Source organism: Salminus brasiliensis, chromosome 1, assembly GCF_030463535.1.
Source record: "Salminus brasiliensis chromosome 1, fSalBra1.hap2, whole genome shotgun sequence".
Lineage (NCBI taxonomy): Eukaryota > Metazoa > Chordata > Actinopteri > Characiformes > Bryconidae > Salminus > Salminus brasiliensis.
In genome coordinates, this window is record NC_132878.1 from 15,317,435 (window position 1) to 15,330,634 (window position 13,200).

At 39.0% G+C, this 13,200-nt stretch overlaps 1 protein-coding gene across 1 annotated transcript; it reads left to right on the top strand.

The window, feature by feature from the left end:
• The first annotated feature begins 1,937 nt into the window (after window positions 1–1,937).
• On the top strand, window positions 1,938–12,315 carry LOC140537933 (guanine nucleotide-binding protein subunit alpha-14-like). The gene is made up of 7 exons (XM_072660262.1): window positions 1,938–2,058; window positions 8,622–8,806; window positions 9,476–9,630; window positions 9,935–10,063; window positions 10,514–10,643; window positions 10,761–10,914; window positions 12,131–12,315. Exons 1-7 carry the CDS (start codon window positions 1,938–1,940, stop codon window positions 12,313–12,315), a joined length of 1,059 nt encoding a protein of 352 aa, XP_072516363.1.
• Window positions 12,316–13,200: the final 885 nt, after the last annotated feature.

Genomic DNA, 13,200 nt, shown 5'->3' on the forward strand with positions numbered 1-13,200 from the left:
CTTAATCAAAAGGTCCATGTTGTGGCATAACCTGTGTGGCTGCTGCTGTGCTCCTGATTGTTATGAAATCTTTTTTTGTGTGTGTGGTCTTCGTCTTCAGCACTGAACTACGCTGAGTTTATTTGAAGTAAGGTTTCCTGACCTGGCATTAGGCATGGTGCCAACAGGTTTGTGTTTATCTGCTTCAGAGAGTCCTATTCTATTGGTAATACTGCTCTACAGGGACTAAACAAGCTATGTGTCTGCATTTGCACATCTGTGTCAAAAATAATTGAAAAAAAGAGAACCTAACTTTGTAGCATGTTAGTTAATGTCCTATTAGGCACTATTCGTAATAATTACACTCAAAAGACAGTTCTAGCTTAAGCCTTTTTTCACATTGACTTCAGTAGGATTTAAGGTAAAGTTTACATTGTAGAAATACATTGGCTCAACAAAAACATTTATAGAATATAAGAAGATGTTCCTTCAAAACTAAATTGCTTCTGCGAATCTTTCCAAACTCTACAGTTTGGAAGTGGGAAATGATTCAAGTAATCTCAAATTCCCTTTGGTTTACAAACTCTTATTAATGAAGGGAGGCTAGTTTAGAAAGTATCAGTGGTGGTGTTCGTGCTGTGTGGTGTTCACCATCCAAATGTTATGAAAATGAAGTAGGAGTCCTCAAGGGATTTTGGTGTTAATCTGATGGTGTTGAAATCATTCCTAAAATGGCTGATCTCAAATGAAACTCTACCTCCAGCATGGTTGACAGTGTTAAATCTGTCGGATGATCATTCAGTTGAGCTCTGAATGATCTCGGAAGTGCTGCCTCTAACACAGGTTATCACAGGAGTTGAATCTTTGCAACAGCATCTTTTGTTACTGTTTTTTTTTATAACACCACAGAAATGTGCCCCAAGGCAAGCATGAACGAAACACTGATATTTCCACATCTTCTCATTTTTCCACTGGGAACTGCAAGCACACATTGAATAACTGAATTCATTAACTGGATATATTTCTAGGGCTGTAGTGGAGTAACATAAAACCAAAAGCAGTTCTACTTGAATGGTGAGTCTGACTCAACCCCTAGTTATTCAGTACATTCTTCACATGTTTAATGGTTACTTGATAGTATGCCATGGTTTGAGGTGCCTCATGTACTTTCATGAATCTGCCATGTGAATATATGCCCCCCTCCCCACACACACACTTTAACTTTGATCATGTTGCCAGTATGAGCTTCACTGATCTATTAGTCCAACAACACACAACATCTCCAAGAGTAGAGAAGAAAACAAGTGTGACACTGGTTTTGATGCCATACTGAAACGTCCTAATCTAATGATTAGCCTTAGTCAGAAGTGTCCATGATGAGACAAAATCTGGATCAAGTTTTCAATTCTCTACTACCTTCATATGGACAGTTTAGTGTCAAGTTGCTGTGTGTTGTTTTCCTCTTTCTTTTCTCAAGTTCTCAAGTAGCTCTTTTTTGTTCTTCAGAGCATTGTCATTAAGGCAGATGTCTAAAATGCTTTCTAATCAGCTGTTATGGAATAAATGATTCCACTTCATAAACCAGAACCTTCAGATGTGTTGTCATTCAGTAGGTGAGCCCGTTGGAGAGGGAGAGAGAAGAAAGTATGCAGTAGGAAAAGTGGCATGAGGAAAGAATGAGAAAAATGAAGTCCATTCAGGTCTAGTGCTCAGCTTTGGTTCCATTAAACACGCCCCATGCCCAGCAGAAGGAGCAAAGCATCTACAGACAGTGGAATAACCTGTGTGGCTGATGCTTCGCTCCTGGTCGTTTATGAAATCTGTTTTGTGGCCTTCTTTTTCAGCACTGAACTACACTGCTCTTATATAAAGAAAGGTTTTCCTGACCTTCCAAAGCAACTGCTTTACGACCTTTTAGTTCAACGGACTTGTTCCTGTGACATTTTTAGTTTGGGAACATGGATGACTGTTGCATGTCTAATGAAGACCTTGAGCGCCACAGGATTCACAGAGAGATCGAGAGACAGCTGAAACTTGACAAACTGGAAGCCCATCGACAGGTGAAGCTGCTACTTCTAGGTATGTTTCTGTTCTTGTATCAGTTTTGAAGAACTGAAAAGGCTTTTTTGTCATATGCTGCCATGTGCTAAAGTAAAACGGCAACATTTCAGTAGAGTATATGTTCTGTGTTCATGCAAATAAATGCAAACATGTATATCTGTTCTCTGTGGCTTTGAAAACGACCTGATCTAGCCAAATGACCATGGTGTTTGTCACAGAAGCATGTTATCAAAAAACAATATGGTTCCTGAGTAATTAGTATAGTTTACAGTATGGAGTTTGTTAAAGGAATAACGTATGGTTGTAGAAGTTGGAAATAGTTATAAAAGTTAACTTGAGCTTGAATAATTAGTCACAGTTCTGGCTCTGTATTTGAATGAAATTTAGTTCCTTGTGTTGTGCATGTTGCTAATCAGGTGTGCCCATCGTTTGGCTGATAGAAGGAAGAGATGAACAAACACAGTGTAGTGCTTCCTTCTTTTCATCTTAATAGAGTTTACATAAACAAACCTGTTTGGGGGGGAGACTTTTACAGAGATTAACATTCATCAATCTCATTCATTTAATGCATGTCTGGAAAGCACAAGTATTGTAGCAGTTCTAAAAGTGTGTGTGAGGCAATTAAAAACATTAGGTGGTTTATCATTAGGAACATATATTGCAGTATGATTACATAAATATAGTAGATCCCAGTCTTCATCCCAGTCAATCTCTCCTCTACTCACTAGAGGCCAGTTAATTCTGCCTACTGCAGTACACAAGAACCCCCATATTAGCATAAGGGAAGCTTCTGAAAACTTCTGAGATTTTTGAGAACGAAAGAGAACTCCTATAAAGCCTTCTTGTCATTAAAGCTAAAGCAACCAAGTAAAGCAGAGCTGGACTGCAGAACCGATCTTCTACTTCTTGTGTTTTTAGAGAGACAAGCTCATACTGAGTTAAAGATAGTGTGTCAAAGCAAAGAAAATACTAAAATATGGAGGGAAGTGGGCCTCAAGGACCAGGGTTGTGGATCACTGATGTGTTGTGAGGTAAAATGTGAAGATTGGTGGAGCATGTTTCAATGAATTAATGTGAAGAAGATTGGTGTAAAGTAAAATTCAAGTAAAATTAAATTTCCATTTAGAGAAATTTCCTTACGTTTCCTTGAGAATCATCATAATGTCTGACTTGCATTATGATTCAGTGCCATATATCCTGTATATTGAAGTGTGTTTCAGTGGAATAGTGTGTAGAAGGTTGGTGTAGTGTGTTTTAGTGGAGAAATGTGTAGAAGGTTGGTGTAGTGTATTTTAGTGAAGGAGTGTGTAGAAGGTTGGTGTAGTGTGTTTTAGTGAAGGAGTGTGTAGAAGGTTGTTGTAGTGTATTTTAGTGAAGGAGTGTGTAGAAGGTTGGTATAGTGTTTTTTTGGTGGAGGAGTGTGTAGAAGGTTGGTGTAGTGTGTTTTAGTGGAGAAATGTGTAGAAGGTTGGTGTAGTGTATTTTAGTGGAGGAGTGTGTAGAAGGTTGTTGTAGAGTATTTTAGTGAAGGAGTGTGTAGAAGGTTGGTGTAGTGTGTTTTAGTGGAATAGTGTGTAGAAGGTTGGTGTAGTGTATTTTAGTGGAGGAGTGTGTAGAAGGTTGGTGTAGTGTGTTTTAGTGAAGGAGTGTGTAGAAGGTTGGTGTAGTGTGTTTTAGTGGAGGAGTGTGTAGAAGGTTGGTGTAGTGTGTTTTAGTGGAGAAATGTGTAGAAGGTTGGTGTGTGTTTTAGTGGAGGAGTGTGTAGAAGGTTGGTGTAGTGTGTTTTAGTGGAATAGTGTGTAGAAGGTTGGTGTAGTGTGTTTTAGTGGAGAAATGTGTAGAAGGTTGGTGTAGTGTGTTTTAGTGGAGGAGTGTGTAGAAGGTTGGTGTAGTGTGTTTTAGTGAAGGAGTGTGTAGAAGGTTGGTGTAGTGTGTTTTAGTTAAGGAGTGTGTAGAAGGTTGGTCTAGTGTGTTTTAGTGGAGGAGTGTGTAGAAGGTTGGTGTAGTGTGTTTTAGTGGAGGAGTGTGTAGAAGGTTGGTGTAGTGTGTTTTAGTGGAGGAGTGTGTAGAAGGTTGGTCTAGTGTGTTTTAGTGGAATAGTGTGTAGAAGGTTGTTGTAGTGTGTTTTAGTGGAGGAGTGTGTAGAAGGTTGTTGTAGTGTGTTTTAGTGGAGGAGTGTGTAGAAGGTTGGTGTAGTGTGTTTTAGTGGAGAAATGTGTAGAAGGTTGGTCTAGTGTGTTTTAGTGGAGGAGTGTGTAGAAGGTTGTTGTAGTGTGTTTTAGTGGAATAGTGTGTAGAAGGTTGTTGTAGTGTGTTTTAGTGGAGGAGTGTGTAGAAGGTTGGTCTAGTGTGTTTTAGTGGAGGAGTGTGTAGAAGGTTGGTGTAGTGTGTTTTAGTGGAGAAATGTGTAGAAGGTTGGTGTAGTGTATTTTAGTGGAGAAATGTGTAGAAGGTTGGTGTAGTGTGTTTTAGTGGAGGAGTGTGTAGAAGGTTGGTGTAGTGTGTTTTAGTGGAGGAGTGTGTAGAAGGTTGGTGTAGTGTGTTTTAGTGGAGAAATGTGTAGAAGGTTGGTGTAGTGTGTTTTAGTGGAGGAGTGTGTAGAGGGTTGGTGTAGTGTGTTTTAGTGGAGAAATGTGTAGAAGGTTGGTGTAGTGTGTTTTAGTGGAATAGTGTGTAGAAGGTTGGTGTAGTGTGTTTTAGTGGAATAGTGTGTAGAAGGTTGGTGTAGTGTGTTTTAGTGAAGGAGTGTGTAGAAGGTTGGTGTAGTGTGTTTTAGTGGAGGAGTGTGTAGAAGGTTGGTGAAGTGTGTTTTAGTGGAGAAATGTGTAGAAGGTTGGTGTAGTGTATTTTAGTGAAGGAGTGTGTAGAAGGTTGGTGTAGTGTGTTTTAGTGAAGGAGTGTGTAGAAGGTTGGTGAAGTGTGTTTTAGTGGAGAAATGTGTAGAAGGTTGTTGTAGTGTATTTTAGTGAAGGAGTGTGTAGAAGGTTGGTCTAGTGTGTTTTAGTGGAATAGTGTGTAGAAGGTTGGTGTAGTGTGTTTTAGTGGAGAAATGTGTAGAAGGTTGGTGTAGTGTATTTTAGTGAAGGAGTGTGTAGAAGGTTGTTGTAGTGTGTTTTAGTGGAGGAGTGTGTAGAAGGTTGGTCTAGTGTGTTTTAGTGGAATAGTGTGTAGAAGGTTGGTCTAGTGTGTTTTAGTGGAGGAGTGTGTAGAAGGTTGGTGTAGTGTGTTTTAGTGGAGGAGTGTGTAGAAGGTTGGTCTAGTGTGTTTTAGTGGAATAGTATGTAGAAGGTTGTTGTAGTGTGTTTTAGTGAAGGAGTGTGTAGAAGGTTGGTCTAGTGTGTTTTAGTGGAGGAGTGTGTAGAAGGTTGGTGTAGTGTGTTTTAGTGGAGAAATGTGTAGAAGGTTGGTGTAGTGTATTTTAGTGGAGAAATGTGTAGAAGGTTGGTGTAGTGTGTTTTAGTGGAGGAGTGTGTAGAAGGTTGGTCTAGTGTGTTTTAGTGGAATAGTGTGTAGAAGGTTGGTGTAGTGTGTTTTAGTGGAGGAGTGTGTAGAAGGTTGGTCTAGTGTGTTTTAGTGGAGGAGTGTGTAGAAGGTTGGTGTAGTGTGTTTTAGTGGAGGAGTGTGTAGAAGGTTGGTGTAGTGTGTTTTAGTGGAGGAGTGTGTAGAAGGTTGGTGTAGTGTGTTTTAGTGGAGGAGTGTGTAGAAGGTTGGTGTAGTGTGTTTTAGTAAAGGAGTGTGTAGAAGGTTGGTGTAGTGTGTTTTAGTAGAGGAGTGTGTAGAAGGTTGGTGTAGTGTGTTTTAGTGGAGGAGTGTGTAGAAGGTTGGTGTAGTGTGTTTTAGTGGAGGAGTGTGTAGAAGGTTGGTGTAGTGTGTTTTAGTAGAGGAGTGTGTAGAAGGTTGGTGTAGTGTGTTTTAGTGGAGGAGTGTGTAGAAGGTTGGTGTAGTGTGTTTCAGGAGAACTGGTAGAAGATTGGTGATTAGATTTGTGAGTGTAGAAGGGTGTGTTTTCAGATCTTTTCTTACAATAAGAAGTGAATCAGTGACACTGGTTTTTATAATGATCAGTGACAACCATCAAAGGTACTGGATTAGGAAATTATTTCACTGATGCAAAGCAAAGATGTGGAAGACCCTAAGCAACTACAACTATGCTACCTATAGCTGGCCTTGGACCTGTGTGGGGTGTTTCGGTGGAAATGTAGAGGTTATTGTAGTGATAGTCAAGAGGAGGGGGCTATGATCATTAACATTAGTGGGGGTCAAGGCTTTAAAATGTTGAGGTCATAATGTCACATACACACTGTATATGTACAGTGCCCTCCATAATGTTTTTAATACAGCCATCTTTAGCTCTTGCTTGTTTCGGGCCTTGTTTGTTATTATTAAACACGCAGTTACACTGTACAAGGAAATTCTTACTTTGCTATTTACCAACAATCTTATAAATTTCACTATAAAAAGAGAGAAACAGAGTAAGTATAATACTATATTACACAGGAGAGTATGGATGTGCATGTGCATTGTGCAAGTACAACAGTAAACAGTATCGTAAAACAGGCTTATATTACTGGGTGCATGTCAGAGTTCAGCCAGTTCAGAGTGGAAAGGGGGAGGAGGTGTTTCCAAGCCGGATGGCTTGTGGATAAAAACTGTTTGTCAGTCTGGCTGTCCTGGACTTCACGCTCCTGTAGCATCGGCCCGATGGTAGGAGTGTGAAGTGGCTGTGCTGAGGGTGTGTACAGTCCCTGATAATGCAGTGGGCCCTCCTGATGACCCTGGTCCTGTAGTTGTCCTGCGGTGAGGGGAAGGCTGCTCCGGAAATTGACTGTGCAGTCTTGATCACATGCTGAAGAGCCTTCCTGTCCTGAGTGGTATAGTTTCTGTACCAGACCGTGATGGAGCTGGTAAGAACACTCTCGATCGTACTTCTGTAGAAGTTGCTGAGAATATTGGCTGACATGGGACTTCTGGATGATGTGGTGCGTGTTGTGTGACCAGGTGAGATCGTCACTGATCCAAGGAATTTGAAGGTTTTCATGCTCTCCACCATTCAAGGTATTCAAGGAAAGATTGTTGTTATTACACCAGATTAGCCACCTCCCTCCTGTATGCAGTCTCGTCCCGATCGGTCTGATGACTGTAGTATCAGCAGCAAACTTGATGATACTGGTGTTGCTCTGGGAGACCACACAGTCATACGTGAAGAGTGTGTATAGCAGGGGGCTCAGCACACAGCCCTGGGGGGTCCCAGTGCTAACAGTTCTTGTGCTCGATGTGCGGCTGCCAATTCTGACTGACTGGGGTCTGTCCGTCAGGAAGTTCAGCACCCAGTTGCAGAGGGTGGGTGTCAGTCCGAGAGTGAGGAGCTTTTCTGACAGTTTTGTTGTAATGACCATGTTAAATGATGAGCTGTAGTCGATAGACAGCATTCTCACGTACAGGTCCTTGCCCTCCAGATGTGTGAGGGCTGTGTGAATTGTGTAGTGTGTTTGGGATTATTGTCTTGCTGTAAGATTAAGCACCACTCAATGAGTTCAGAGGCATGTACTAGATCTTGAGCAGATAAGTTCTTATACACCTCAGAATTCATTGTGCTACTTCAGCATCGTCAGTACAGAGATCTGTATCAGTATCTGTGTCAGCCATACATGCCCAAGCCATGACACTCCCACCACCATGTTTCACAGATGGTTTACAGATAAGGTGGTATGCTATGGATTGTGGGCAGTTCCTTTTGGCTCCACACTTTGCTATCTGTTAATGGTTAATATGGGTTTCTTTACGATAGTGTGGATTCTTTCACCATCCACCATAGCCTAATGATATTCATTATAGTAATTTAATGTCGGTAATTGTTTTATTCTTGTTTTTAGCCTAATAGTAGCTTCTTTGACTTATATTGGCACAACTCTTGTCCTCATGTCGAACAGTGACTACTGCAGACTGCAGAAGGTGTTTGGTCTTCTGAAATGACCATCTTTATTATTTGATGCAGTACATCATGGAAGTAGCTCTATAGTAGTCTTTTTTATTGAAATGCCAAAATGCATCTGATATCCTTCAGAAAGGACATATGGGATTGATTGTCTGGAAGAAGATTAAGTTTTCATGGTAATTCTTGGGAATGAACAAACAACCATGTCACTGTATTTAGTGGCTGAACCAATAAAAGGTGGTGGGGGGTGGTGGCTGTGCTTTGGGAGGTACTTTTTGTACTGCATTATCAAAGAGTAAAAGTGTTTCTAGATACCCATCATTTTACATTGTGATTAAATTGCCTAAACATCAGTGATCATATGTATGTTTTGAATACCATGTTGTTACAACCCAGTTTAGGTCATCAAACTTGATGATGCTTACGAATATAAAAAAGCTTTTTAAAATCTTGCAGTGGCTGTGGTGGTGCATCCTGAGGCATTGACATGTCTGTGTTAATCTCATATATGGGTAGATTTCAAATCTGTAGCATATGATGACTGTAATTAAAAGTGATGTAAAGGGGAAGACATTCCCTTGCATCCCCCTTCAAATCCTGGTGCCTGCTACTGAGACTTAAACCAATTTGTTTAAAATCTGTTTAGGTACAGGGGAGAGTGGTAAGAGCACCTTTATCAAGCAGATGAGAATCATCCATGGAAAGGGCTACTCGGAAGAGGACAGAAGAGGCTTCACCAAGCTCGTCTTCCAAAATATATTCAAAGCAGTTCATGATTTGATCAATGCCATGAAGACCCTGGATATCAAATTCCTAGATGACAAAAACACAGTAAGCACTTGTTAGCCAAGACATCAGAGCTCGATATGAAATAGTTACAACACCAGGTTTCATTTAAAGTAGTGTGCAAAAGTTTCCAGTGAAAACAGCCATGAAGTACAAGTGATATTTTTGAGATTAGTTAAGGAACTCGGCAGGCCACCAAGACTGTCCCAATCAGATAAACATGACTCAACATTTTTACTTTGTGTAGATGATCAAGAAGCTCTTGCTGAGAAAAGCAAAGTAAAAAACAAACAAACAAACAAACAAACAAAAAAACATACAATGCTGGTGTTCTCAGAACAACTGATTGTCCATCTAAATATAATGTAAAATGTATTATTATTTTATTGTATATAGTTGTTGAGGATAACACAAAGAGAAAATATGTATTTCAGTTGTTTCTTGACTCTGGAAAAATAAATAACCTATACTGACTGGCTAAATGTAAGTTACTGGAAATAAATAACAGGTGCTGTCTGACAAAAAAAAAACAACTAATCAAACAGAAGTTGCCTAGAAAAAGATTAATGTAGCTCCTTACAAACCGTAGGTTCTAGACAGCTTCTGACAGAAGCAAAGACATTCAAATGCAGTTCTATAAATACCTCAATCTAGGAGAAGTTTAAGACCAGATAAGACAAAAGCAAGTGTGTGTGTTTGTTTGTTTTTTCTCAGACATTTGCTGCAATAATAAGCAGTGTAGAGTTAGAAACGGTGAACACTATGGAGTCCCGTTATGCTGAGGCCATAAAGAGTGTATGGAGTGATCATGGCATGCAGCAATGCTACGAACGCAAGAGAGAGTTCCAGCTGTCGGATTCTGCCAAATAGTGAGTTCCTCTAACCATTGCTATTCCTCTGACCATATGCTGTTTTGGATTATGCTGTTGTGTACCAAAGCCAGCACTTATTACTATCTGATTTATAAAAATAAAGACATCTGCAAGGCATGCTCTATTACTCATGTAAGTAAGTATCTTATGTAAGTAAACATATCATTTATAATATCTGTTTATTATGTGTATTAAATTATATATTATTATGTATTAAATATTGTGAAATATAATTTATGTGTTCTAGCAAATATTTGTGGCTTTTCTGGTTGTAAATATTTGTGAACTTGTTGCTTCTTAGTTACCTGGATGACATAGACAGAATCTCCTCTGCATTTTACTTACCTACAATCCAGGATATCCTACGAGTCAGAGTGCCCACCACTGGAATTATTGAGTACCCCTTTGACCTCAACTCTGTAATATTCAGGTACAATCTTGTGGTTTTTTTGTGTCTTGGTCATTCTAAAATTGTGATAGTCTGCTACTGTAAACTTTATATGACAAAATTATTCAAAACCAAATTCACAATCCTGAATCCACCTCACTGCGTAAAATCACTTTCACATACAAACAGTGTATCTTCTTTTTTTGCTGTCTTCTTAATTCTGGAAGTTCTCCTTTACATTGTGTGAACATGTGAAAGAATGGACCAATAAAGATGCTCCAAAAATCTTTTTACTAAAAATTAAGTAGGTTTTTTCAAAATTTTTTAAAGTTGAGATTTTGGAGATGTTTTTGGTGCGACTGTGATGTGATGTTTACGTACTTTGCACTAATACCATGAGTTTAGATTTCTAGAGTAGTGTGGTTGGATCAGTGCATCCCTGTTTATTCATTTGAATATGTATTTATGACATGCAAGCCAATGTGCTTACAGGATGGTAGACGTTGGAGGTCAGAGGTCTGAGAGGAAGAAATGGATCCACTGCTTTGAGAATGTGACGTCTATAATCTTTCTGGTGGCACTATGCGAATATGACCAGGTCTTGCTTGAGAATGCCCATGAGGTGGGATGTCCTTTCGCTCTGCTTCTCACAGTTACTAAAAACCAAAATCACAATTCAGCTGATAGAGGAATATTGACTCAAAGAAACCATATGTCTTGTATTCCACCCCTCTTACAGAACCGTATGGAGGAGAGTAAGGCTCTGTTTAAGACCATAATTAGCTACCCATGGTTCCAAAATACCTCCATCATCCTCTTCCTCAACAAGAAAGATCTTCTTCAAGAGAAAATCACCAAGTCCAACCTGGCAGACTACTTTCCCCAATACAAGGGTGAGATTTTTAATAGATAGATAGGCTTTCGAGACTACTGAAACAGCAAAGGCAGAATTAATTTTGCTTGTACTTGTGATATGATATAAAAATAAAGATGGGAAAAAACAGATATAATAATATAATGCTTTTTTTAATGCTTACATTTTAGATGAAGTTAGATGAATGTTAATGCTTCCACACAAGATGTGTGTAAAATTACTGTGAATAGCTAAGCAAGTAAAGATGACCTGATTTCCAAAAGGCATGAAGTTAACATTTTCCCTAAGCAAACGATTGGGCAGCCTGAATAGCGAGTACCTGTAAACCACAGCCTGTAAACGCTTTTTGTAGCCAGCTTCTAGTTTTGTGAGATGTCTCGCATGCACTGCTCTCTTGAGTCTGTTTTTCGATAATGTTTCGTTCTGGAGACTGTAAGGGCCATGTCAAAATCTTTAGCTTGCACCGTTTCAGGTTGCTCATTCAGGATTTTAAGATGTGTTTAGGATCATCATCTCCACTTTTTTACAGCCACTGGGTGCAACACAAGCTCAAAGCATGCTTGAGCCCCCCCTCATGAATTTCTGCACTCTTTTTTCTCCAAATGCACTTTGCTCACTTTGGCCAAAATTAAAATTTAGATTTACCAGGCGAAAAGACGTCTTTCCAAAATGCACCAGGCTTGTTTCTTTTTTGAAACCCTTTGACGCTGCGTTTGTTTTACATAATCGGGCAGGTGTCACTGCACAGTAGAACAGTGCACCACCACTTCAGATCCTGCTAAATCTTTTCTGACTGTTTATGTCTAAGTACAGCATCTACCAAACCAGATAAGGTTTCCTCCTTGTAAACCTCCCATGAAAATCAGACTCTCTTTCTGATTGTAGATGCTGTACTTTGACATCAACTGTGGTGAGAGCTACCTGTACCCCCCCCCCCCCCCATTTTCTAATTATCTGCAGTTGATAAAAAATTTTAGGCAATTTAGATAATAATAAATGTGGAGGTGTCTTTGGTGTCTTGGACGCTTTTCCACACAAGAAATTTGCATTTCGGTTAATTACATTTTATACATGCTGTTGAGCTGTATTACCTTCATCTCTCTATATTATTAAAATGCAGATGTAATGTCCAAATGTTAGTTAGTTTAAAAAATTAGTTTAAAAAAGTATATTTTAAAAGAAAATATTTCCATGGGTTGTCCTCAATTTTGTTATATTTGTCCATTTCTTTCCAGGCCCTAAGAATGACACTGAAGCTGCGAAGAAGTTCATTCTTACAATGTATGAAGAGCAGAACACAGAGCACAAGCGCATGTACTCACATTACACATGCGCCACCGACACAGAAAACATCCGTTTTACCTTCAAGGCAGTGAAAGACACCATAATGAGGAGCCACCTTGATGTTTTTATCCTGTAATAGAAAGATATTTGTAGGTTGTCGGTAGGTAGGTTGTATGTAAGTCATGATCCTTTATTATTTATTCCTGCGCACTGTCCAGAATCAGGGTTTCAGTATATCAGTAAGGCTGTGGGTTTGCAAAATGAATAGAAATCAGCATATAAACCTTTTTAGCCTTTTATATATTTTTTGTTTTATTTTGTAGTTACTGGTTTTAGTATGAGTTTTAGTATGAGTATGAGGCCTGCTATGATGCGTAACATTTGAAACCAGTTGAGAAGAGATGACAACTGGTAATAGACTGAAAAACTCTTGTTTGTTTGTTTGTTTGTTTTTAGAGAAGGAATTTGTTACGTAGTGGGAAATTGTGTGAAAATGCTGTATGATCCTGAAGATTTAGTTTTTCAGAATAACTGCACCAGCTGTACACCAGCTATATATTTATGATGAAGATAAAGATGATCATGTTAGCAACAAGCTGAGCTGCTGAAAATAAAGCGACACAGATACATGTGATTCAAAACCATGGCTACTTATATAATCCTGCAAAACTGTGAATGTAACTTGCCTTTTTTGTACTTGTATGTTTTTTTTTTTTTTTTGTTATAATGCAGAGCAGACCAGCTGCTGATATATAATGGGTCAGGCTTATTTAAATGTAATCTTTTTTTTGTTAATTATAGTTTATATCCTAAAAGCTTTAATCACAAAATAGAAATTAGAAGTTTTCTTTCACATTCTAGACTGTTGGTATTTTTTTTCCAGTCAATGTTTTGATAATGTAATGGTTTGTGTTGCAGTTTTGAAATGTTTATACTGAAACATTACAAGCGTTCTGTGTCCTTTTATTTTGGTAACCTGTCAACCTTTCCTCCATGACATGCAGAGTTTTAAACAACTATT